Source organism: Ranitomeya imitator, chromosome 2, assembly GCF_032444005.1.
Source record: "Ranitomeya imitator isolate aRanImi1 chromosome 2, aRanImi1.pri, whole genome shotgun sequence".
NCBI classification, from domain to species: Eukaryota; Metazoa; Chordata; class Amphibia; order Anura; family Dendrobatidae; genus Ranitomeya; species Ranitomeya imitator.
Genome location: NC_091283.1, coordinates 736,192,897 through 736,217,554, shown reverse-complemented (window position 1 = coordinate 736,217,554; position 24,658 = coordinate 736,192,897). Strand labels below are relative to the sequence as shown.

General features: G+C 45.0%; 1 protein-coding gene across 2 annotated transcripts in view; it reads right to left on the bottom strand.

Moving 5' to 3' along the window:
- Positions 1-24,444, bottom strand: part of SLC29A3 (solute carrier family 29 member 3) — a 94,964-nt gene extending 70,520 nt beyond the window's left edge. The window contains exons 1-3 of one of the 2 annotated variants that reach the window (XM_069753212.1): positions 23,880-24,444; positions 21,846-22,129; positions 1,092-1,174 (exon numbers count right to left, since the gene is read on the bottom strand). In XM_069753212.1, the coding sequence (XP_069609313.1) occupies positions 1,092-1,174; positions 21,846-22,129; position 23,880 (368 nt within the window). In that variant the 5' untranslated portion in view covers positions 23,881-24,444. The remainder of the gene's footprint in view (positions 1-1,091; positions 1,175-21,845; positions 22,130-23,879) is intronic. The other variant, XM_069753213.1, reaches the window with a different exon arrangement.
- Between the last annotated feature and the right edge of the window lie 214 nt (positions 24,445-24,658).

Below are 24,658 nucleotides of genomic sequence, written 5' to 3'. Positions count from 1 at the left end.
ATCCAAAGCACACCGCCAGGGCAACGAAGGAGTGGCTTCGTAAGAAGCATTTCAAGGTCCTGGAGTGGCCTAGCCAGTCTCCAGATCTCAACCCTATAGAAAACCTTTGGAGGGAGTTGAAAGTCCGTGTTGCCAAGCGAAAAGCCAAAAACATCACTGCTCTAGAGGAGATCTGCATGGAGGAATGGGCCAACATACCAACAACAGTGTGTGGCAACCTTGTGAAGACTTACAGAAAACGTTTGACCTCTGTCATTGCCAACAAAGGATATATTACAAAGTATTGAGATGAAATTTAGCTTCTGACCAAATACTTATTTTCCACCATAATATGCAAATAAAATGTTAAAAAAACAGACAATGTGATTTTCTGGATCTTTTTTTTCTCAGTTTGTCTCCCATAGTTGAGGTCTACCTATGATGTAAATTACAGACGCCTCTCATCTTTTTAAGTGGTGGAACTTGCACTATTGCTGACTGACTAAATACTTTTTTGCCCCACTGTATATCAATATATAATGAATGCAGAACTTTTCTTCCGCTCTAAAAAAAAAAAATGGTGTAATCAATAGGGCTTTCCTTTTGAAACAGGAATGCACTGGATTAGCAATTCCATTTATCTGTTACATTTCTCTGGAAGTAGTAGAGCTTTATACTCAGCACATGTTCGCTGTGTCCAAAGCGCTGCAGTCTATTGAAAGCAGGTGAATCCTCTGTGTTCACTGAGCCGTGCAGATTTACCTCGTTCAATGCATTCTATTGGTGAAATTTATTTTGCGTAGACACTAGTCTAGTCCTAGAAATTGACATGCTGTGGTCTGGAAAGACGCGCTGCATGTTAGTCTCTGCGGGTGAGCCCCGGGCATCTATGGACACATAGTGGACATGGGATTTCTTGAAATCCCATCCACTATGCTGTAACATCTGGCCACTGGGTTTGACCCTGCATAAGTACATGGCGTCAAACCCGCAGTGATTACTGATCATCTGCACATACCCTTAATGCAACAAACAAATGCAAAAGATACTTTAACAGTTATTCTACAGTAGTAAAGTATTAAAGTGCTGAATTTTGCTCACATAGACTTTACCTGTTTACAAGGTAGAAATTCAGGATGAGGCATGGCACCGATGGTATGGATGAGGCAATAGAAAAGTAACTTTCGAAGTAGTCCTGGAAGATAAAAGGTTAAGAAAAGTTATATTAGACATGGAGAATTTTCTATTACTATGCTACAGTCTGTAATTAGTATAAGCAGGAATCTGCTGCACATAATAGAGAAATCCAATATGTAACAGAGGCTAAGCACTTTAGATATCTTAGAAATACATCATTCTCATCATTTCAAATACAACCATGACAAAACGTAAGCTTATATGGTTACTGTTTTCTCCTGAAAGACAACCAAATGTAAGCTATGCTGTAGTCTTAAAGAGGCACTACTCCTCCCAACAAAATGTGTATCCTCTTAATATATTGCAATCATCTTATTATATAGCACTGTGTACTTACAATTGATCATTTTGCCCTTCTATCCCGGGGGATCTAAGAGGTAACATTTTTCTTGTGGAAAGTGACATGCCTAGCCTGACATGTCAGAGTGAGGAGGCTGTGAGCAGGTTGTGCGATGCAGTGACAGATAGGAGGCGGAGCATGGGTTAACAATTTTACTTGAACAGGGGGATACTTCATCCAGGGAGGCAAACAGTTTGAATGGGGAATTAAATAGTTAAATGGCAGAATGAACGGTTCAATGGCAAAATGATATGCAGGGTTGGAAAAAAAAACAAAAAACATAACAGTAGATTCAGTAAAGGCAGTGCCTTTGTACACTAAAAGGCATCTGTCACCTAATTTTGGGCCTATAAACTGTAGCCACCGGCATCAGGGGCTTATCTACAGCATTCTGTAATGCTGTAGATAAGCCCCCAATGTAACCTGAAAGATAAGAAAAACAAGTTATATTATACTCACCAGGGGGGGAAGGGGGGGTCCCGATGTGGTCCGGTCCTCCAATGGGCGTCGCGGTCCGGGTCCAGTGCCTCCCATCTTCATGCAATGACGTCCTCTTCCTTGCTTCCTGTCGCCGCTCCGGCGCAGGCGTACTTTGTCTGCCCTTTTGAGGGTAAAGCAAAGTACTGCAGTGCGCAGGCGCCGGGAAAGGTCAGAGAGGCCCAGCACCTGCGCACTGCAGTACTTTACGCTGCCCTCAACAGGGCAGACAAAGTACGCCTGCGCCGGAGCCGCGACAGGAAGCAAAGAAGAGGACGTTATCGCATGAAGATGGGAGGCGCCAGACCCAGACATGCGGCGCCCATCGGACCGGACTGCACCGGGGCCGCCCCTGGGTGAGTATAATCAAACTTCTTTTTCAGGTTACTTCGGGGGCTTATCTACAGCATTATAGAATGCTGTAGATAAGCCCCTGATGGCGGTGGCCGCAGTTTATATGCTCAAAATTAGGTGACAGATTCCCTTTAATGTGGCAGTAATTCCTCAGACTGTGAATTCTGCTAAGAAGTCAATAGAGCCAACAACGGCTGGCGCAGTGTTGGTACAAGAAGGTTCAGCTGGTAACGTCTTCTGGCGGCAGAGGTCGGTCTCAGGTACCTTCCACTGAGCCCCTAGTCCATGAATATATGCGGCCGGAGCAAACAAGGACTCAGCACAATCAGGGTCTCCCGTGTGTGGGAAAGTATATGCTGGTAAGGTGGGTTACAAAAGTCTATCCAGTACTAGTTTCTCTCTTTGCGGCACGTGCGCTTTACTCACGGTCACAAAGCACACAGCACCTCAATCCCTGTCAACTACGGGGTGCGCTGCACTTTTCTCTCTATGCTGCGCACTGCCTGTTCCCGCCAAGACTGAAGCGCCGACAACCACTGGCGCGCTGCTTCTCCAACGTGGTCCCGAACTCTGCCCTGGCTCTTAGGCTGACGTGCGGCGCTTAGCTGAACAGGGCTCCTCGCTCTTTCCTTATTATTGCAGCGGACTCCGTCACTGTCTGAGCCCAACTTGGCCCGGCAGATATACCATGGTAAATCAGGGTGCAGATGGCAATCCTGCACCCGATTTCTCTAGGTCACCGGGTCTGTCTGCTGCAGTCCGTTGCAGCGCCAGCGGTTTGGGTGCGGTGCGCGCTGCCTGCCCTGCTGTTCGCACGCTGACGGTGGGGAGGCCTCTCTGCAGCTTCGCGCGCTTTCTCCCTCAGCTTCCAGCTGAGTTTTCTCTCTAATCACGCCCCCTCATCCTGGGTCATGGGGCCTGTCTGGTCCCCTATTCCTTCCCCCAGGAAACAGGGGATGCAGCCTCAACAGTTCTGGACCCGGCTCAATACAGGTACTTGCAGCCTGGTCATCCTCCTTACAAGGCCTTGCATGCTCCTCTGAGAAATTAAATACACAAATTGGCTCTTCAGAGAGGAAGTGGACTAGAACTCTAGTGTCACCTATTGGAAAATAGAATTCCTAAAAGTCAACATCTAGCCTTGAAGAAGCATTGCCATATACCTCAGGCTTAAAGCCAAACCAGAATCTCAATTTGCAGACGAGCTGTGTCAGGTTATTTCCTCTAGTCAGTGCAAAGTATGAGATGTGATTTGGCTAGGTGAGAGGCTTCTTAGAGGGAGCTAAGGCGTTACGTCGAGTTTGACTTTTACTCAAGTTCATATGGCAAGGCTCGTTAAAGGGTAGATAGTGACTTTTAGGATTACTACTTCCAAATAGGTGGCACTAGAGTTCAATTGCCCTTCTACCCACTAATTCTTCTCTTTTCCAGGGCTGTGGAGTCGGAGTCGTGGAGTGTGTCCATTTTGGTGGAGTTGGTATAAAATGGACTGACTCCTGAAATATATAATAAATTGTGTTCTGTAGTAGAATGCAGCATGTGCTGTACATTTTTTCTTAAGAATGAGTGGATAAAAAAGTTTTGGTGTTATCATCCATAGTCTCTGAAAAAAAGGCCAGGAAAGGAAAAATTCTGCTGGGGTATGTAAACTTTTGAGCACAACTGTAGATAGATAGATAGAGATAAACTACTGTATATAATATATAAACTGTGTTCCAAAGTATTATGCAAATTGGATGTAAGTGTCAAAGATTTAATTGTTTTGTTTTTCAAATAAACTCATGGATGGTATTGTGTCTCAGGGCTCACTGAAATCAATCTTAAACACATGTGATAATTAGTTTTCCAGGTGATTCTAATTAAAAGGAAAACTACTTAAAAATTATGTTCCACATTATTAAGCAGGCCATAGGTTTCAAGCAATATGGGAAATAAAAAGGATTTCTCTGCGGCTGAAAGGCGTTAAATAGTGCAATGCCTTGGACAAGGTATGAAAACATTAGACATTTCACGAAAATTTAAGAGTGATCATCATACTGTGAAGAGATTTGTGACTGAAACAGAGCACAGACTGAGTTCATGCAGATAAAGGCATAATGAGGAAGGTTTGTGCCAGACAAATTCATTGGATTAAGAGAGTACCTGCAGCAAAGTAATTTGAAGGCAGTGGTACTGCTACTGCTACTACTACACCACCCCTAAACAGTGTTCACAAGCAGAAACGGTTGCAGTGGGCCCAGACTTACATGAAGACTAATTTTCAAACAGTCTTGTTTACTGATGAGTGTTGAGCAACCCTGAATGGTCCAGATGGATGGAGTAGTGGATGGTTGGTGGATGGCCACCATGTCCCAACAAGGCTGCGACGTCAGCAAGGAGGTGGAGGAGTCATGTTTTGGGCTGGAATCATGGAGAAACAGCTGGTAGGGCCCGTTAAGGTTCCTGAAGGTCCTCTGCAAAGTATATAGCGGTTCTGACTGACAACTTTCTTCCATTGTATAAAAAGCAGAAACGTGCCTTCAGGAACAAAGTCATCTTCATGCATGACAATGCACCATCTCATGCTGCAAAGAATACCTCTGAGTCATTGGCTGCTATGGGCATAAAAGGAGATAAACTCATGGTGTGCCCACCATCTTCCCCTGACCTCAACCCTATAGAGAACCTTTGGAGTATCCATCAAGCAAAAGATCTATGAGGGTGGGAGGCAGTTCACATCAAAACAGCAGCTCTGGGAGGCTATTCCTACTTCATGCAAAGAAACACAAGCAGAAACTCTCCAAAAACTCACAAGTTCAATGGATGAAAGAATTGTGAAGGTGATATCAAAGAAGGGTTCCTAGGTTAACATGTAACTTGGCCTGTTAGGATGTTTTGGAGTTAAATAGCTTTTTTGTTCAGTGAATGTGACCTCCTAATGCTGCAAATTCCACAAATGAGCATTTTCAGTTCTTTAAAACATATCAAATGTTTAGAAATTCTACTGTGCCTAATAATTTGGAACAGTGCATTTTGAGTTTTTATTCATTGTGGAGATTATACTATTATTGGGAGGTTTCTTCAATAAAATTCGATGTATACTCTAACGGGTCATGACTTTTATTAGACTGACTGTCATTTGCGCTGACCATTTAGGAAAATCTGAGAAAAATGTAATTTGCATAATAATTTGGAACGTGGTGTATATATTGTATTATATTTTGATCCTTTATGTTTCTGTATTTCTTCTAGTTTTCACGTGTGTGACGTCTTTAATCTGTCAATCTTTCAATCCAGTGTAAAACGGGCCCCATTGTCCCATCTACCCATTTGTGACTGCATTCAGGGCCACCATCTGGGCAGTACTACCCTTGTGTAAGGGGCCCGGTGAGCAGAGGCAAGGAGGGAGGGCTCGGACTGACTGACACGCTGGCAGCAAGTCTCACACACTTCGGGCCCAACCTCTTTTCCTCCTGATAACCGGGCCCCAGGGACAGGGGAGGCACTTTCCTGCTGGTCTGGAGGCATTATGAGCTGACTGCATTGCTCCTATCGGATGTGATGCACAAGGACCTCGGTGCCGCCTCCAGCACTGGCTCCGCATCCATCTTCTGTCACCAGACACCCTCACTGACTCCTGAACATGACAGCAGTAGCAAGAGATTAGAGCCAGGGAAGGTCAGCAATTCTGGGAAGGACAGCATGAATGGTATCAGCCATTTGTCAGTTTATTCATATATTTTCAGGAGAAATAAAGGAATGACAATGCAAAAAAAGCCCCATACTGGTTTCCAAGTATCTAGTAACAAAAGGTACCGTCACATTTAGCGACGCTGCAGCGATATAGACAACGAGCCGATCGCTGCAGCGTCGCTGTTTAGGTCGCTAGGAGACGTCAAAGACGGCAACAGCAGAACGATGCAGGAGCGATACAGGGACGTACTTATCGTTCTCACTGGTTGTTCGCTCCATTGAAAACCATTGCAGGCATCGTTGCTTTTGCTGTCAAACATGACGAATCACGCCGACCTGACGACCAAATAAAGTTCCGGACTTTCAGCGACGACCAGCAATGTCACAGCAGGATCCAGATCGCTGCTGCGTGTCAAACACAACGAGATCGCTATCCAGGACGCTGCAACGTCACGGATCGCTGTCGTTCTCGTTGGAAAGTTGTTCAGTGTGAAGGTACCTAAAGACAAGTGAAGACTGTAGAAAGGTTCTTGTTACATCTCCCAAGAACTGTCTGATCAGTGCTGGAGACTTGTAAAGTCTGGAGCGTATTAAAGGGAACCTGTCACCCCCAAAATCGATGGTGAGGTAAGCTCACCGTCATCAGGGGCTTATCTACAGCATTCTGTAATGCTGTAGATAAGCCCCCGATGTAACCTGAAAGAGGAGAAAAAGAGGTTAGATTATACTCACCCGGGGGCGGTCCTGCTGCGGTCCGGTCAAATGGGTGTCTCAGGTCCACTCCGGCGCCTCCTATCTTCATTCCATTACGTCCTCTTCTGGTCTTCACACCGCAGCTCCGGCGCAGGCGTACTTTGTCTGCCCTGTGGAGGGCAGAGCAAAGTACTGCAGTGCGCAGGTGCCGGGAAAGGTCAGAGAGGCCCGGCGCCTGAGCACTGCAGTACTGCCGGAGCCGTGGCGTGAAGACCAGAAGAGGACGTCATGGAGTGAAGATAGGAGGCGCCGGAGTATATTGCCCAACCACGTAGTATATTGCCCAGTCACATAGTAGATTGCCCAGTCACATAGTAGATTGCCCAGCCACGTAGTAGATTGCCCAGCCACGTAGTATATTGCCCAGCCACGTAGTATATTGCCCAACCACGTAGTATATTGCCCAGTCACATAGATTGCCCAATCACATAGTATATTGCCCAGCCACGTAGTATATTGCCCAGCCACGTAGTATATTGCCCAGCTACATAGTATATTGCCCAGCTACGTAGTATATTGCCCAGTTATGTAGTATATTGCCCAGCCACGTAGTATATTGCCCAGTCACGTAGTATATTGCCCAGCCACGTAGTATATTGCCCAGCTACATAGTATATTGCCCAGCTACGTAGTATATTGCCCAGTTATGTAGTATATTGCCCAGCCACGTAGTATATTGCCCAGTCACGTAGTATATTGCCCAGCCACGTAGTATATTGCCCAGTCACGTAGTATATTGCCCAATCACATAGTATATTGCCCAGCGACGTAGTATATTGCACAGCGACGTAGTATACAGCACAGAGCCACGTAGTATACAGCACAGCCACGTAGTATACTGCCCAGTCACGTAGTATATTGGCCAGTCACATAGTATACTGCCCAGTCACATAGTATATTGCCCAGCCACGTAGTATATTGCCCAGCCACGTAGTATATTGCCCAGCCACGTAGTATATTGCCCAGCCACGTAGTATATTGCCCAGCTACGTAGTATATTGCCCAGCTACGTAGTATATTGCCCAGCTACGTAGTATATTGCCCAGCCACGTAGTATACAGCACAGAGCCACGTAGTATATTGCCCAGCCACGTAGTATATTGCCCAGTCACGTAGTATATTGCCCAGCGACGTAGTATATTGCACAGCGACGTAGTATACAGCACAGAGCCACGTAGTATACAGCACAGCCACGTAGTATATTGCCCAGTCACGTAGTATACTGCCCAGTCACGTAGTATATTGGCCAGTCACGTAGTATACTGCCCAGCCACGTATGTAACAGGTTAAAAAAAAAAAAGTTAAAATAAAAAATAAACATATACTCACCTTCTGAGGGAGCCCTTGTAGTCCTGTTGCTTGTGTGTGGTGCACGCGGCAGCTTCCGGTCCCAGGGTTGGATGAGTGCAGGACCTGTGATGACATCGCGGTCACATGACCGTGATGTCATGGAAGGTCCTTCTCGCATACCATCCTTGGACCCGAAACCTGCCGCTTGCACTGCCGAGGAGAGGACACGACGGCGGAAGGTGAGAATAACCTTTTTTTTTTACTATTATTATTATTTGTAACATTAGATCTTTTTACTATTGATGCTGCATACACATCATCAATAGTAAAAAGTTGGTCACACAGGGTTAATAGCTGCGTTAATGGAGTGCGTTACACAGCGGTCCATTAACGCTGGCGTTAACCCTGTGTGAGGGCTGACTGGAGGGGAGTATGGAGCGGGCACTGACTGCGGGGAGGAAGGAGCGGCCATTTTTCCGCCGGACTGTGCCGGTCGCTGATTGGTCGTGGCTGTTTTGCCGCGACCAATCAGCGACTTGGATTTCCATGACAGCAGACAGAGGCCGCGACCAATGAATATCCGTGACAGAAAGACAGATAGACGGAAGTGACCCTTAGACAATTATATAGTAGATTGATGGGCTATATCATCTATGTTACATATATAAAGGTCCCACCAGGGTAATTCAGAAATTTTTTGAGTTCTTATAGAAATGAATGGAGATAGCGGCACATGCGCTGTCACTGTTCCTTTTATGGAAGCCACTGCCGGGTCTCAATTTTTTCAGTTCAAAAGTGGAACATTAATCTGACATACACTATAAGGCAGATCCTTTCAGATCGTCATTATTATCGGTTCACTATATGGTGATAATAATTTGTCTGGTCATAGTGCGGTGGTGTTTGTCCCTTTTATGTGGTATTATTTGTTCACAATGTGGTGGTGATATGTGGTCTGGTCATGGTGTGGTTGTATTTGTTCCTTGTATGTGCTATTATTTGGTCACTATGTGGTGGTAATATGTGGTCCGTCCATGGTGTGGTGGTATTTGTCCCTTGTATATGGTATTATTTGTTCACTATGCGATAGTAGTTCGAGATGAGCAAATTTGTTCGGGTTCCCTCTTATTTGGCAAGCTGCAGAGGGAACCCGGCTTCCTGGATCTTGCCGCCTGATCAGCGTCACAGCTGCATGTGTCGCGGCTGTGCCACAGAACATGCATGGAGAGCCTGTTTGTTGGGCTCTCCATGCATGTTTTGTGACTGTGACACAGCCGCGACACATGCAGACTTCTAGACAGAACGCAATTATAATTGTGCTCTCACTGTATATATTGTATGCTTATGGGCTTCTCATATTACTGCAGCCCACTGTGTCCAAGCCGTGGAGATCTGTGGAAAAGACAAATGCTCCTTGTTTTGCTCTACTGGAGCATTCCCAACAAATGCTCCTTGTTTTGCTCTACTGGAGCATTCCCATCCCCATGTACAATGTTAGATAGAGTTCTCAAGGTTACATTTTCTATGGTTCACTGTGGCTGTACTGAGAAAACTGTACAACTATATGCAAGAATCTTAAAGTGGCCAGTGTTTTCTCTTATTTTATCTTTGCTGCTCCTTGGAGAATGCTGGGGTTATTGTTGTTTTTTTTTTCAATCCATAAGGATCCAGACATACAAGCCTTTCAAGTCAGTGCTGTTTTTTTTTTCATCTCTCTACAAGGGGGTGTGCCTCACAGGGTAATTATGCAAAACAGCCTAAATACATGCATAGATACCTGTAAACCAAGTCCCCTTAGAAAAGTACCGTACATAAAAAAATCAGTACAAAATAAAAAGGTTCATATCTCTGGGACCATATGGCAGATAAAAAAAAAACCTCAGGGGAGTAGTGGGAATGCAATAAGGGCAAAAACTGGCTATTTTTCATCTGGTGACTATTCGCGGATTTTTCGCGTTTTTTGCACGTTTTTTCGGCGCCTTTCCGTGGCAAAAAGGCTTAAAAAAGCATACATTAAGCATCCCATCATTTTTAAAGGTTTCTGCAATTTTTGTGCACATGTTGCATTTTTTCTGCAAAAAAAAAACGCATGCGGAAAAATTCACAGCAGGTTCATTAATTTTGTGGATTTTAACTGGATTTCCCACTATATTATTGCATTGGGAACCTCTGGAAAAAAACACGAAAAATCAGCACAAAAAACTTCCTGCGGAAAACCTCAGGATTTTCTTTGGAAATTTTTGCATACTTTCCGGACGTGTGCACATAGCCTGAGGCATATGCTACACTGCAACTTTTTGTAGCACTACTGATTGGTAGCTGAAGTCCATCCAATTGCATACAACTCAATGTACTGCATCTGTGACAAGAGAGTTAAAAATCAATAAGTAGCACTACAAACAGGCACAGTAAAGGCCCCTTCACATTAAGCGACGCTGCAGCGATACCGACAACGATCCGGATCGCTGCAGCGTCGCTGTTTGGTCGCTGGAGAGCTGTCACACAGACCGCTCTCCAGCGACCAACGATGCCGGTAACCAGGGTAAATATCGGGTAACTAAGCGCAGGGCGGCGCTTAGTAACCCGATGTTTACCCTGGATACCATGCTAAAAGTAAAAAAAAAAAAAAAACAATAGATACTTACCTACCGCTGTCTGTCCTCCAGCGCTGCGCTCTGCTTCTCTGCTCTCCTCCTGTACTGGCTGTGAGCCGGAAAGCAGAGCGGTGACGTCACCGTTCTGCTTTCCGGCTCACAGCCAGTACAGGAGGAGTGCAGAGCACAGCGCTGGAGGACAGACAGCGTTAGGTAAGTATCTAGTGTTTGTTTTTTTTTACTTTTAGCATGGTATCCAGGGTAAACATCGGGTTACTAAGCGCGGCCCTGCGCTTAGTTACCCGATGTTTACCCTGGTTACCAGTGAAGACATCGCTGGATCGGTGTCACACACGCCGATCCAGCGATGTCAGCAGGAGTCCAGCGACGAAATAAAGTTCTGGACTTTATTCAGCGACCAACGATCTCCCAGCAGGGGCCTGATCGTTGGTCGCTGTCACACATAACGATTTCATTAACGATATCGTTGCTACGTCACAAAAAGCAACGATATCGTTAACAATATCGTTATGTGTGAAGGTACCTTAAGGCCAAGGCCCAAAACTCACAAATGATCTAATGACTGTGTTCCCTAGTCTTCAGACTTTTAAAAGACCACATGTGGCTGTCGCAGAACACGTCTCTCCAATAATCACAAATCATTAAAGTACTGTAGCTATCTCCGATTTTATTTTGCATAAATCACAAGTACATGCAATAAGTAGAAGATAATTGCCTCCATTTAGCCAACATGTTTCACCCTTACGAGCTTCATCAGGGTGAAATCAATTACCTGGATGAAGCCCGTAAGGGTGAAATGGTAGGGAGGCTCTTTTTCTATTTTAATAGCACCTTGCTTGCCTGGTCATTTGAAATTACAAAATAGGATACAATCCCTGATGATTAGATAATGGACAGCAGTCCTTTTGCTTTATGCTAGTTATACAATTCGAGGCTACAAATAGGTAGATGTATCCATATGTATATTACAACTGAATTACACAAGTAGCATAGTAATTTTACTGCTTCGGATACATTAACATACGCAGGACCAATAAGGAACAGAGCATAATTTTAATGTGCACCTTACCATATGATTTGCTCTGGTTATGTTCTTGTGCGCCTTTTGATTTTTACTTTTTGAGGTGCAGTTGGGCCCTGGCGGCTTTGTAAGGCTACGTTCACATTAGCGTTCCGCTAATGTGCGTCGCTGTTGCGTCGGCGACGCAGCGGCGACGCGCCCCTATGTTTAACATAGGGGACGCGTGCGTTTTTTTGGTTGCGTTTTTCGACACGTGCGTCGTTTCCGACGCTAGCGTCGGACGCAAGAAAATGCAACAAGTTGCATTTTTCGTGCGTCCGATTTTCGTCAAAAAACGACGCACGCGTCGCAAAACGCAGCGTTTTTGCGCGCGTTTTGCGCGCGTTTTTTGTGCGTCGTGCGTTGCGTCGCCGACGCACCGGCGCGCAACGCTAATGTGAACGTAGCCTAAGTTGTGGCCTCTGTTCACACAGGACGCATTACAGTTAGCACTGGGCAGCCTGCCACAGGGCGTTACTAATAGTTACTTCTGAACACTGCTGCAGATTATTTATTTGCACTGGTGTGCCAAGCGGCCAATCCCTGATTGTAGGCTGGCTGTCTCAATTTGGTATTACTGCACCTGTGTAGTCGCCATCTTTACTTGGGCCCGCTGCACCATGATAGTGCATTTGATTTGAGGCCTGGACAGGTCAGCACCTTTGCCTGTTTTTTTATTATGTATACCCCTTCTCACATGTAAAGTGCTATGGAATAAAGGGCGCTATAATAATAAATAATAATTTTCTTGCATGCTTTCTGTGAAACATGGTAACCTAAAACAGGTGCCATCATCTCCACTGCACTTAAGACATGGCACTAATGAATTACCAGATCCAGCACTAGGACTATTTGTACAGAAGAGCGAGGAAATCAGGACACCACTACATGGAGGACTGTGGAGCTTTCTGATCTAAGGGCCACACTGTCACATTACCCGATTCTAGAGGGTGCAATATAACAAAGTGGTGTCATCACATTTATGGCATTCTAACAGTATACCCCTAAGGGCAGTCCCACACGTCCAGATAATTCCGGTACCGGAAAAATCGGTTTGGCACACGGAGACACGGTCCGCAAAAAAATCAATGACATCTGCACAGATGCATTGATTTGAATGTGTCTACGTGTGTCAGTGGCTCCGGTATGTGAGGAAACTGTCACCTCATGTACCGGAGCCACTGACGTGTGAAACCGGCCTAATACAGTTATATGAAAAAGTTTGGGCACCCCTATTAATCTTAAGCTTAATGTTTTATAAAAATTGTTTTTTTTTTGCAACAGCTATTTCAGTTTCATATATCTAATAACTGTTGGACACAGTAATGTTTCTGCCTTGAAATGAGGTTTATTGTACTAACAGAAAATGTGCAATCTGCATTCAAACAAAATTTGAGAGGTGCATAATCATGGTGCATACTTTGACAGGTGCATAAGAGCTCATGGATGCGGCTATCTTCATTGTAATTTAATGTCAGTTTTTAAAACTATGTCATTGAGGAAGGAGAGAAAGTATACACCAAAACAAGTTTGACGACCAATTCATCCAGGGTGGACCTACAAGCCACAATGTCTTTGAGTGTATTAACAACGCAATTGATTTCTCAAGCATTTTGTTTGAAACTGTGGAACTACAAGTTGCAACATCTTCATGGCACAGTAAAGGTGGTGGTATCTCCAAATCACTAAGGCTACATTCACATGTACAGTAGTGATCAGTTAGAACAGATCCAGCAGCAATCTGTTGGTAAAAAAGTTGTGCAGACAACTTTTTAGTCCGTTTTTAAATAACTGATCTCTGCTGGATCTCTTTTTTTAAAATATTGAAGCCTATGGACAACGGAACGGTTAATTAGCCATCCGTTTTTCTTTCACTTGTAAGGGATCAAAAAGCTGCAAAAACCATCAAGCGCTACAAAGAAACTGGCTCACATGAGGATCGCCCCAAGAAAGGAAGACCAAGAGTCACCTCTGCTTCTGAGGATAAGTTTATCCGAGTCACCAGCCTCAGAAATTGCAGGTTAACAGCAGCTCAGATTAGAGACCAGGTCAATGCCACACAGAGTTCTAGCAGCAGACACATCTCTACAACAACTGTTAAGAGGAAACTTTGTGCAGCAGGCCTTCATGGTAAAATAGCTGCTAGGAAACCATTGCTAAGGACAGGCAACAAGCAGAAAATACTTGTTTGGGCTAAAGAACACAAGGAATGGACATTAGACCAGTGGAAATCTGTGCTTTGGTCTGATGAGTCCAAATTTGAGATCTTTGGTTCCAACCACCGTGTCTTTGTGCGACGCAGAAAAGGTGAACGGATGGACTCAATATGCCTGGTTCCCACTGTGAAGCATGGAGGAGGAGGTGTGATGGTGTGGGGGTGCTTTGCTGGTGACACTGTTGGGGATTTATTAAAAATTGAAGGCATACTGAACCAGCATGGCTACCACAGCATCTTGCAGCGGCATGCTATTCCATCAGGTTTGCGTTTAGTTGGACCATCATTTATTTTTCAACAGCACAATGACCCCAAACACACATCCAGCCTGTGTAAGGGCTATTTGACCAAGAAGGAGAGTGATGGGGTGCTACACCAGATGACCTGACCGCCACAGTCACCAGACCTGAACCCAATCGAGATGGTTTGGGGTGAGCTGGACCGCAGAGTGAAGGCAAAAGAGCCAACAAGTGCAAAGCATCTCTGGGAACTCCTTCAAGATTGTTGGAAGACCATTCCTGGTGACTGCCTCTTGAAGCTCATCAAAAGAATGCTAAGAGTGTGCAAAACAGTCATCAAAGCAAAAGGTGGCTACTTTGAAGAACCTAGAATATAAGACATAATTTCAGTTGTTTTACACTTTTTTTGTTAAGTATATAATTCCATGTGTGTTCATTCATAGTTTTGATACAGGAAAGATATATATCTTGGTACCATGTTAGCCAGTAGATAGAAAAATATTTAGAATTGAGAGTCCTCAGCAGCGGCGTATCTAGGGGGGGCAGCCGAAGCATGTGTCCCGGGCGCAGCCGGCAGGGGGGCGCAGTTGGGCTGCCTAATGCGGCGGTCCAAAGTGTCTCCCCCGGCGGCTGCATTCTTCCACCCCCGGTCTGGGAGTCAGCTGTTCTCTGTGCTGCCTGTCAAGCTGACAGCCGGCACAGAGAAGCTGCAGCGCTCTGGCTCCCAGAAATCAATTGTACTCACATCTAACAGCTGCGAGTACAATTGAGGCTCTGACCGCTGGGTCAGAGCGATGCCAGCAGCGCGATCAAGTCATGTGATCACGCTGCTGATGTCACTATCCGGCGCACAGGAGAAAGAAGAGACTCGGTGGTAAGTGCTCCTGTAGTTGTGGAGCTGAAGACACCGAAAATTCAGCATGGGGTGGATTTATTGGGAATATGTATTGTGTGTTTGTTTTTATTTATTCAGTGTTTGGGGGGGAGATTTATTTAGTGTGTGTATGTTGGGGGGTCAGGGATTTATTCAGTGTGTGTGTGTGTGTGTGTGTGTGTGTGTGTGTGTGTGTGTGTGTGTGTGTGAGATTAGGGATTTATTCAGAGTGTATGGAAGGGACGTTCAGGGATTTATTCATTGTGTGTGTGTGTGGGGGGGGGGGATTTATTCAGTGTGTGTGGGGAGAATTTAATCAGTGTGTGTTGGGATTTATTCAGTGTGTATGTGGGGGGTGGGAATTTATTTAGTATGTGTGGGGGCAGGGTGCATTTATTCTGTGTGGAGGGGGATGGGTTCTGTCGGAAGGGGAGTGGATATTTTCTGTGGGGGTGAGTGGTGAGATGGGGTGGACACAGTAGCGAAGGCAAAAAATGTGTACTGACAGTATTGGGAGCGAGGGTGATGGGATGTGTGAGGACACAGTATGGGGAGTCGGGGGAATGTGTGAGGAGGAAATATGGAGAGCTAAAGGGTAAATAAGTGAGGAGATAGTATAGTTAGCAGGGGGGATGTACATGAGGATGCTATTAAAATGTGTGCAGACAGTATGGGGGGAGGAAAGTGCGAGTGGGCACAGAATAGATACTGAGTAGTGTGAGGGTAACAGCCAGGAGGAGACAGTATGCCAAGAAGGAGGAGTGTAATGAAGGGGCACAGTAGAGAGACTGGGCTCTCTAGGAGGGACACAGTATGAGAAGGCAGTGTGAAGTATGGAAAAGAGAGAGGGCAGTGTGGATGGCATGTACCATAAAAGGGACAGTGAGGGTCATATTATGTGATGGGAATAAAGTGAGGGGAAATTATTTACTCAGGGGCTCAGCCTAGAGCAGATATTTTTATTCCGGAGCATTATAATAACACTGCTATCTTTAAGGGTGTTGTGTTGGGATGTGCTGCAGAAGACAGGAGAAGATGGAAGTCTGCAGAAACGAGCTCTGGCGGTGGATGAGAAGAGTCATCATGGCATCTGGACAAGATGAAGATGAAAAGAAAGAGGCGACTCCAGAAACGCCGTCATCTATCAGGTACCAGGATATAAATGTGGGTTTTTTGTGATACTAATTCTCATATTTTTATTTATGTTAGGAACATTAAAGGGGATGTCCAAGGTTGTGATGAGTCTGCAGTCATACTATGTGACTGCAGACTTCTGAATTCTCACAGTGCACACTGCTATCATAATTCTCTGATGTTGGCTGTTTGCATACATGCGGTCACTTGCTGACTAGACATGTGTGGCCTCATTCAATGAAAATGAATTGTCTGAGCCCGGACACGTCTAGTTGGAATGTGGCCAGAAGTATCCAAGTCACATACTTGTGCTATCATAACCGTCCACTCTGGCCACCGGCAAGGGAGAATCCTAAAAGTGTGCAGTGCTTGTGCTGTGAGAATTCAGAAGCCTGCAGTCACATAGAATGACTGCAGACTTTCATCTCAAACCTGGACGCACCCTTTAATTATAAAATGAAGCCCTGTAGTCAGTCCTAACAACGAACAACGTGTAATATCCTAACTGTCAGGATTAAGCTCTGCTTTCAGGTTCCAGCAGTCATCACATGGCCACTTCACTCATATGTGATATGTGATTTTCATATTTGCTGTCATGTGACAATGAGGTGTTCTTCCTACTTCACTCAGTTTTTCACTGAACATTGAGAGAATTATGGAAAGCAGCTCGTTGGCGCGTGACTAAGTGTACAAATCGCATATGTGCTGAGGAAGGGGGGGGGGGGCGCCAAGCTGAATTCTTGCCCCGGGTGCCAGAAAACCTAGATACACCTCTGGTCCTCAGTGGTTGATACCTTTTAATGGCTAACTGAAAAGATGGTAACAAATTGCAAGCTTTCGAGACTACACAGGTCTCTTCATCAGGCAAAGACTAAAAGAAATTCTGAAGAATCACATATTTATGCACAACATAGCACTTTTTTTTCTGTATACTGCACAGTCACGTAGTATATTGCACACAATATAAAGTGACTAGCACACTCCAGGGTGTTGTGATGCAAAAAAGTGGGGATTTATTACATACAGTAAATCACAAACGTTTCGGTCGATACTGGACCTTCATCAGTGTGCTAGGTATAATTGTATACTTGTATGGCCCCAAAAACAATAAAATACTCGGATTTGCATAAACTGACAGTGTGACACTCTATTAGCAGTGGATACCGCATTTATCCCTAGTGTCCCGGCGTACTGACAGCTCTTTTAAGCCTCAGCGCCACCTATTATTCTGACTCACCGTCAGTTGATGCAAATCCGAGTATTCTATTGTTTCTCTCAAACCATTTTCTAGTGCTTTTTGAAGTGTGTTTTGGGTCATTGTCCTGCTGGAAGACCCATGACCTCTGAGGGAGACCCAGCTTTCTCACACTGGGCCCTACATTATGCTACAAAATTTGATGGTAGTCTTCAGACTTCATAATGCCATGCACACGGTCAAGCAGTCCAGTGCCAGAGGCAGCAAAGCAACCCCAAAACATCAGGGAACCTCCGCCATGTTTGACTTTAGGGACTGTGTTCTTTTCTTTGAATGCCTCTTTTTTCTCTCCTGTAAACTCTATGTTGATGCCTTTGCCCAAAAAAGCTCTACTTCTGTCTCATCTGACCAGAGAACATTCTTCCAAAACGTTTTAGGCTTTTTCAGGTAAGTTTTGGCAAACTCCAGCCTGGCTTTTTTATGTCTCGGGGTAAGAAGTGGGGTCTTCCTGGGTCTCCTACCATACAGTCCCTTTTCATTCAGACGCCGACAGATAGTACGGGTTGACACTGTTGTACCCTCGGACTGCAGGGCAGCTTGAACTTGTTTGGATGTTAGTCGAGGTTCTTTGTCCAACATCCGCACAATCTTGCATTGAAATCTCTTGTCAATTTTCCTTTTCCGTCCACATCTAGGGAGGTTAGCCACAGTGCCATGGGCTTTAAACTTCTTGATGACACTGCGCATGGTAGACACAGGAACATTCAGGTCTTTGGAGATGGACTAGTAGCCTTTAGATTGCTCATGCTTCCTCACAATTTGGTTTCTCAAGTCTTCAGACAGTTCTTTGGTCTTCTTTCTCAATGCGGTACACACAAGGACACAGGACAGAGGTTGAGTCAACTTTAATCCATGTCAACTGGCTGTAAGTGTGATTTAGTTATTGCCAACACCTGTTAGGTGCCACAGGTAAGTTACAGGTGCTGTTAATTACACAAATTAGGGAAGCATCACATGATTTTTCGAACAGTGCCAATACTTTTGTCCACCCCCTTTTTTTATGTTTGGTGTGGAATTATATCCAATTTGGCTTTAGGACAATTCTTTTTTGTGTTTTTTCATTTAAGACAAATTAAATGAAGATAATACCAAAGAATTTGTAATTGCAATCATTTTCAGGAAGAAACTGAGTATTATCTGACAGAATTGCAGGGGTGTTAATACTTTTGGCCATGACTGTGTATACTGCGTGGCTGCTATATACTGCGTGGGCTGTGTTACTATTTGGGCTGTGTTATATACTGCGTGGCCACTGTTATATATTGTGTGGCCTGTATTAACGCATCGGGTATTCTACAATATGTATGTATATAGCAGCCACATAGTATATAGCACAGGCCACGTAGTATTTGTCTGCTATATACTACATGGCTCCTATATACTACGTGGCCTGTGCTATATACTATGTGGCTGCTATATACATACATACATACATATTCTAGAATACCCGATGCGTTAGAATCGGGCCACCATCTAGTATATATACTAAAAATATGAAAAAAACGCATGTAAACGCGTCAAAACGCCGCGTTTTTTTCACCACATGCAAAAACGCATGCGTCAAAAAAACGCAGCGTTTGCACGCGTTTTTTTTTTTAAAACGCATGCGTTTTGAAACGCAAGTGTGAATCCAGCCCAAGCTATTTGGCTTCAGTACTTGCATGTAAGTGACCTCCAACCCGTGCTTACCCCTTTTTCTATTTTTCTGGCTTTTCTGTACTCAGTTATATGCGTTGGGAGTACAAACTCTGGCAGTGACGGGGTAGGCACCTAGGAGTGATCTCACTGCCCAGTAATCGCGAGACCGCTACGTCATCTGGAATTTCGCAATGCATCCTGGGAACGGAAGCTGGCGGAAGCCACGCGACAATCAACAGAGCTGCGCTGGACGACGGAGGGTGAGTATAGAACTATTTTTTATTTTAATTATTTTTTTTAACAGGGATATGGTGCCCACACTGCTAAATACTACGTGGGCTGCGTTATATACTACATTGCTGCTATATACTACATGGGCAGTGTTGTATACTATGTGGGCTGTGTTATATACTACATGGCTGCTATATACTACATGGCCAGTGTTATATACTATGTGGGCAATGTTATATACTGCGTGGGCTGTGTTATATACTGCTTGGCTGCTATATACTACGTGGGCAATGTTATACACTATGTGGGAAATGTTATATACTGTTTGGGCTGTGTTATATAATGCGTGGCCACTGTTATATACTGCGTGGCCTGTATTAACGCATCGGGTATTCTACAATATGTCGTGGCCTGTGCTATATACTATGTGGCTGCTATATACATATTCTAGAATACCCGATGCGTTACAATCGGGCCACCATCTAATAAATTATATATATATATATATATATATATATATATATATATATATATATATATATATATATATATATATATATATATATATATATATATATATCGTCAACTTAAATCCTAAAACTACAATGCTGGAATTGCAGGGTCTGCCTGGAATGTCTTCCCAGCTTTGCTATATACTGTACAGTAAAGTTAATGGTGTCTCCAGGAGAGGGGAGTGTAAAAATAAATAATAATGCTGCTGTGCAATAATTGCCAACCCGCCAATGCTCTGGGCTTCTTACATGTTCAGTGTGCAGGCGCCGGGAAAGGTCAGAGAGGCCCGGCGCCTGCGCACTGCATTAGTTTGCTCTGCCCTTAACAGGGCAGACAAAGTACGCCTGCGCCGGAGCGTGAAGACCAGAAGAGGACGTCATCCTATGAAGATGGGAGGCGCCGGACCCGGACCAACAGCGGGAATGCCCCTGGGTGAGTATAATCTAACCTCTTTTTCTCATCTTTTAGGATACATCGGGGGATTATTTACAGCATTCCAGAATGCTGTAACATAGTAACATAGTTAGTAAGGCCGAAAAAAGACATTTGTCCATCCAGTTCAGCCTATATTCCATCATAATAAATACCCAGATCTACGTCCTTCTACAGAACCTAATAATTGTATGATACAATATTGTTCTGCTCCAGGAAGACATCCAGGCCTCTCTTGAACCCCTCGACTGAGTTCGCCATCACCACCTCCTCAGGCAAGCAATTCCAGATTCTCACTGCCCTAACAGTAAAGAATCCTCTTCTATGTTGGTGGAAAAACCTTCTCTCCTCCAGACGCAAAGAATGCCCCCTTGTGCCCGTCACCTTCCTTGGTATAAACAGATCCTCAGCGAGATATTTGTATTGTCCCCTTATATACTTATACATGGTTATTAGATCGCCCCTCAGTCGTCTTTTTTCTAGACTAAATAATCCTAATTTCGCTAATCTATCTGGGTATTGTAGTTCTCCCATCCCCTTTATTAATTTTGTTGCCCTCCTTTGTACTCTCTCTAGTTCCATTATATCCTTCCTGAGCACCGGTGCCCAAAACTGGACACAGTACTCCATGTGCGGTCTAACTAGGGATTTGTACAGAGGCAGTATAATGCTCTCATCATGTGTATCCAGACCTCTTTTAATGCACCCCATGATCCTGTTTGCCTTGGCAGCTGCTGCCTGGCACTGGCTGCTCCAGGTAAGTTTATCATTAACTAGGATCCCCAAGTCCTTCTCCCTGTCAGATTTACCCAGTGGTTTCCCGTTCAGTGTGTAATGGTGATATTGATTCCCTCTTCCCATGTGTATAACCTTACATTTATCATTGTTAAACCTCATCTGCCACCTTTCAGCCCAAGTTTCCAACTTATCCAGATCCATCTGTAGCAGAATACTATCTTCTCTTGTATTAACTGCTTTACATAGTTTTGTATCATCTGCAAATATCGATATTTTACTGTGTAAACCTTCTACCAGATCATTAATGAATATGTTGAAGAGAACAGGTCCCAATACTGACCCCTGCGGTACCCCACTGGTCACAGCGACCCAGTTAGAGACTATACCATTTATAACCACCCTCTGCTTTCTATCACTAAGCCAGTTACTAACCCATTTACACACATTTTCCCCCAGGCCAAGCATTCTCATTTTGTGTACCAACCTCTTGTGCGGCACGGTATCAAACGCTTTGGAAAAATCGAGATATACCACGTCCAATGACTCACCGTGGTCCAGCCTATAGCTTACCTCTTCATAAAAACTGATTAGATTGGTTTGACAGGAGCGATTTCTCATAAACCCATGCTGATATGGAGTTAAACAGTTATTCTCATTGAGATAATCCAGAATAACATCCCTCAGAAACCCTTCAAATATTTTACCAACCAGCCCCTGATGCCGCTGGGCTTACCTCACCTGCAATTTTGGGGGTGACAGGTTCCCTTTAACCATTTACTTTTGTACAGTGATGTTAAATTAATGCAGCTGTCATGTCAAAAATACTCATTGATACTCACGCCCAAGTCTGACACGCCAGCGCCCTCTATGATGGGGAGATCGGAGCAGTTCCTTAGCTTGTATATCCAATAGTGTTTTGCTGTGCAAATAAAATTCCAGGGGAGTGAGGAACCCACTCCCAACATAAAGAATATAATATAGGTCCCATTATAATGGTCCACCGGCTTCTGAGCATGGCAATTGTTTCTTTGGTGCTCCCCTATGAGGGGGTCTTCTTCCTCCGAACATTTGCTATCCGGTGACCCAAAAAGAGAGTTTGAGCTGCCTGTAGGGTTCTCGGACACTGTAAAATAAAAATTACAGACTGCAATTTAATTATCACAGGAAATAAAGAAGCATCGCATCCCCCCTCTATTTCAGGCGCTATCGCACCCCCTCTCCGAGCACAGTCCTCAATGCATGGACAGTCCGTGGGTCTCACAACTCAAACGCAACAACTGCATAAAAGCCTATGGGGCTGCGAGCGCGAGACCAGCAGGCAAAGCATACATTGTGTTCTGCGCTATTCCACCAAGGCCGCTGACGGAGGAGTCTGCTCACAAAACTTTTTCTGACCTTGAAGATTTCAGATATCAGTCTTAGTCCTTTGAACTCTCAGCGATACTCACCCTCCGCAGCTCCAGCGATTCTTCTCGGCCTCGGCAGTGGTGACGTCTCATCTACAGCTGGCAAGCACTGTGCTCATGGGCTTGTGCCATCTACATCGGCATCCCGGCCAGTGATTGACTGCAGAGGTCATGTGCACTGGACTATGACGTCACCGCTGCAGCTGGTCAGCACAGAGATGAATAACTGATTTTAAGCATTTTACCTAGTTCAAGCCTATGAGCGGCAAAATAACATTTTAAAAGGAAAACCCCTTTAACATGCCCCTTATTTCATGTGCCGTTTGATGTCTTATCCAATATACAGCAGTCATCATAATCTAGCGGTGATGGATGCCGCTGGGGAGATCCATTCACAGGGATTCTTTCACCCCCAAAACTCATTTTAAACCATTTATACTATCCATTAAGGGACTTCGCTCTAAATAAAAAAAATCAGCCGTGTGGTATAAATTTCCTTAGTTTTTCAGGAAATACCGTACATTTTATTTCTAATGCATAGGAGCGCTCCATGGTGGTCCCGGGATGAACAAGGGGTCAGCGCACTATTCTGCCCTCACAGTCACCAGCCGCACACCTCCCCTTATGTGGTGACAGTGCTGGTTTATCCCGAAAAAGTGCTGCCGAGATTCAATCCCTGCCACCGTGCATTGCCGAAGTGTGCAGAAGGAATAAAACTGAAAAGCTTTACTGCAGGGAAGATTTTTATAGAGACCTATAGTCCTCATAGGACTGAAGCAATAGTTTAAATCAAGTTTAAAAACATTATACACACACACTACGCGTGCACAGACACACATCTCACACACACCAGGTACGGACTGGGGCTGAAATTCACTCCTGACATTTGAAATCACACAGGCCCTCATTCCCAAGCACAAGATGGGATATATTACTAATATTTCCCTGCATGGAGGAAAGCAAGATTTACTATAATAAGATAAATATTTCTAATGATACCTTCGTCTCAACTCTTAACAGCATGGGTGTCTTGAGAACACCGATTCTGTTAAAGTAGCAGACAAGGTCGCCCACAACCAGACTGGCCCTTCTGGCATTTGCCAGAATTGCCAGATGGCCAGTCCGGCCCTGTCGCGTGTGCACGCACGCACGCACGCACACATCGCATCGCACGCACAGACATACATCATACACACTGCGCACGCACAGACATACATCTCTCACACACACAGACAGACACGTCGTGCGCACACACACACATACAGACAGACATAGAACACATATCACATACAGACATGTACATATATATATATAAGGCACACAGACATATACACCGTACATACAAACCACAATGCACATATATATATATATATATATATATATATACACACACACACATACATACATACAGCTCCATTCCACAAGCCGCACAGTGTGCACTGCTGAGCCCGGCTCCTCCGCACTTACTCGTTGGGAGACCTCATATATCCGGGCCGGCTGTGTCGGTAGCTCGGTGCTCATGTACCGGCCTCACATCGCCGCCTCCTTCCTGTTTTCCTCTCAGACTGGGCGGGCAGAGCGGCGGCTGGTGCGGCCCACAGTGCAGTCAGTGAGTGCTCAGTGCTGCCACATCGGGACACAGCGCGCATCGCAGCCCGTCTGCCACCTGCCGAGCCGCTCTATAGTCCCCGCCCGCACCGCTGGGGTCCTGTAGAGTCGGGGGTCTCACTGTGCCGCGTTTTTCCTATGACCGATGTCACATGTCACAGTGTCACCGAGCGTCAGGCACAGGACAGTGGGTAATAATAGGGCTCATTTCTTCCCCTACAAAATGCTCCTTCTGTGTGCCGCCTCCCATACACCCGTCGCAGGGTGCTGTGCAGCAGGGGAGGTGGTTGTGACCCCTAATAACTTGCAGGGGGTGTCCAGACTACGAGCACTTGTGTGTCCCATGGATGTGATTGCACACTTGCGGTCCTGTGGTGAGCAGACTCTGGGATGCTTCTCATCAGACACAGTCCAGCCCATGAGCGCAGGATGGCAAATCACATACAGCTCTGGCAAAAATTAAGGCTAGGTTCACATTGCGTTAGTGCAGTCCTTTTTGTGCATACGCTAACGGACTGCGTTAACGCAATGTCCAAAAAGGGATCACGTTTAGCAATCGCGCTAGCGAGAACGGACCCAAAAACGCTGCAGACAGCGTTCGAGGTCCCGTCACAAAATAACGGAACACCAAAAATGTC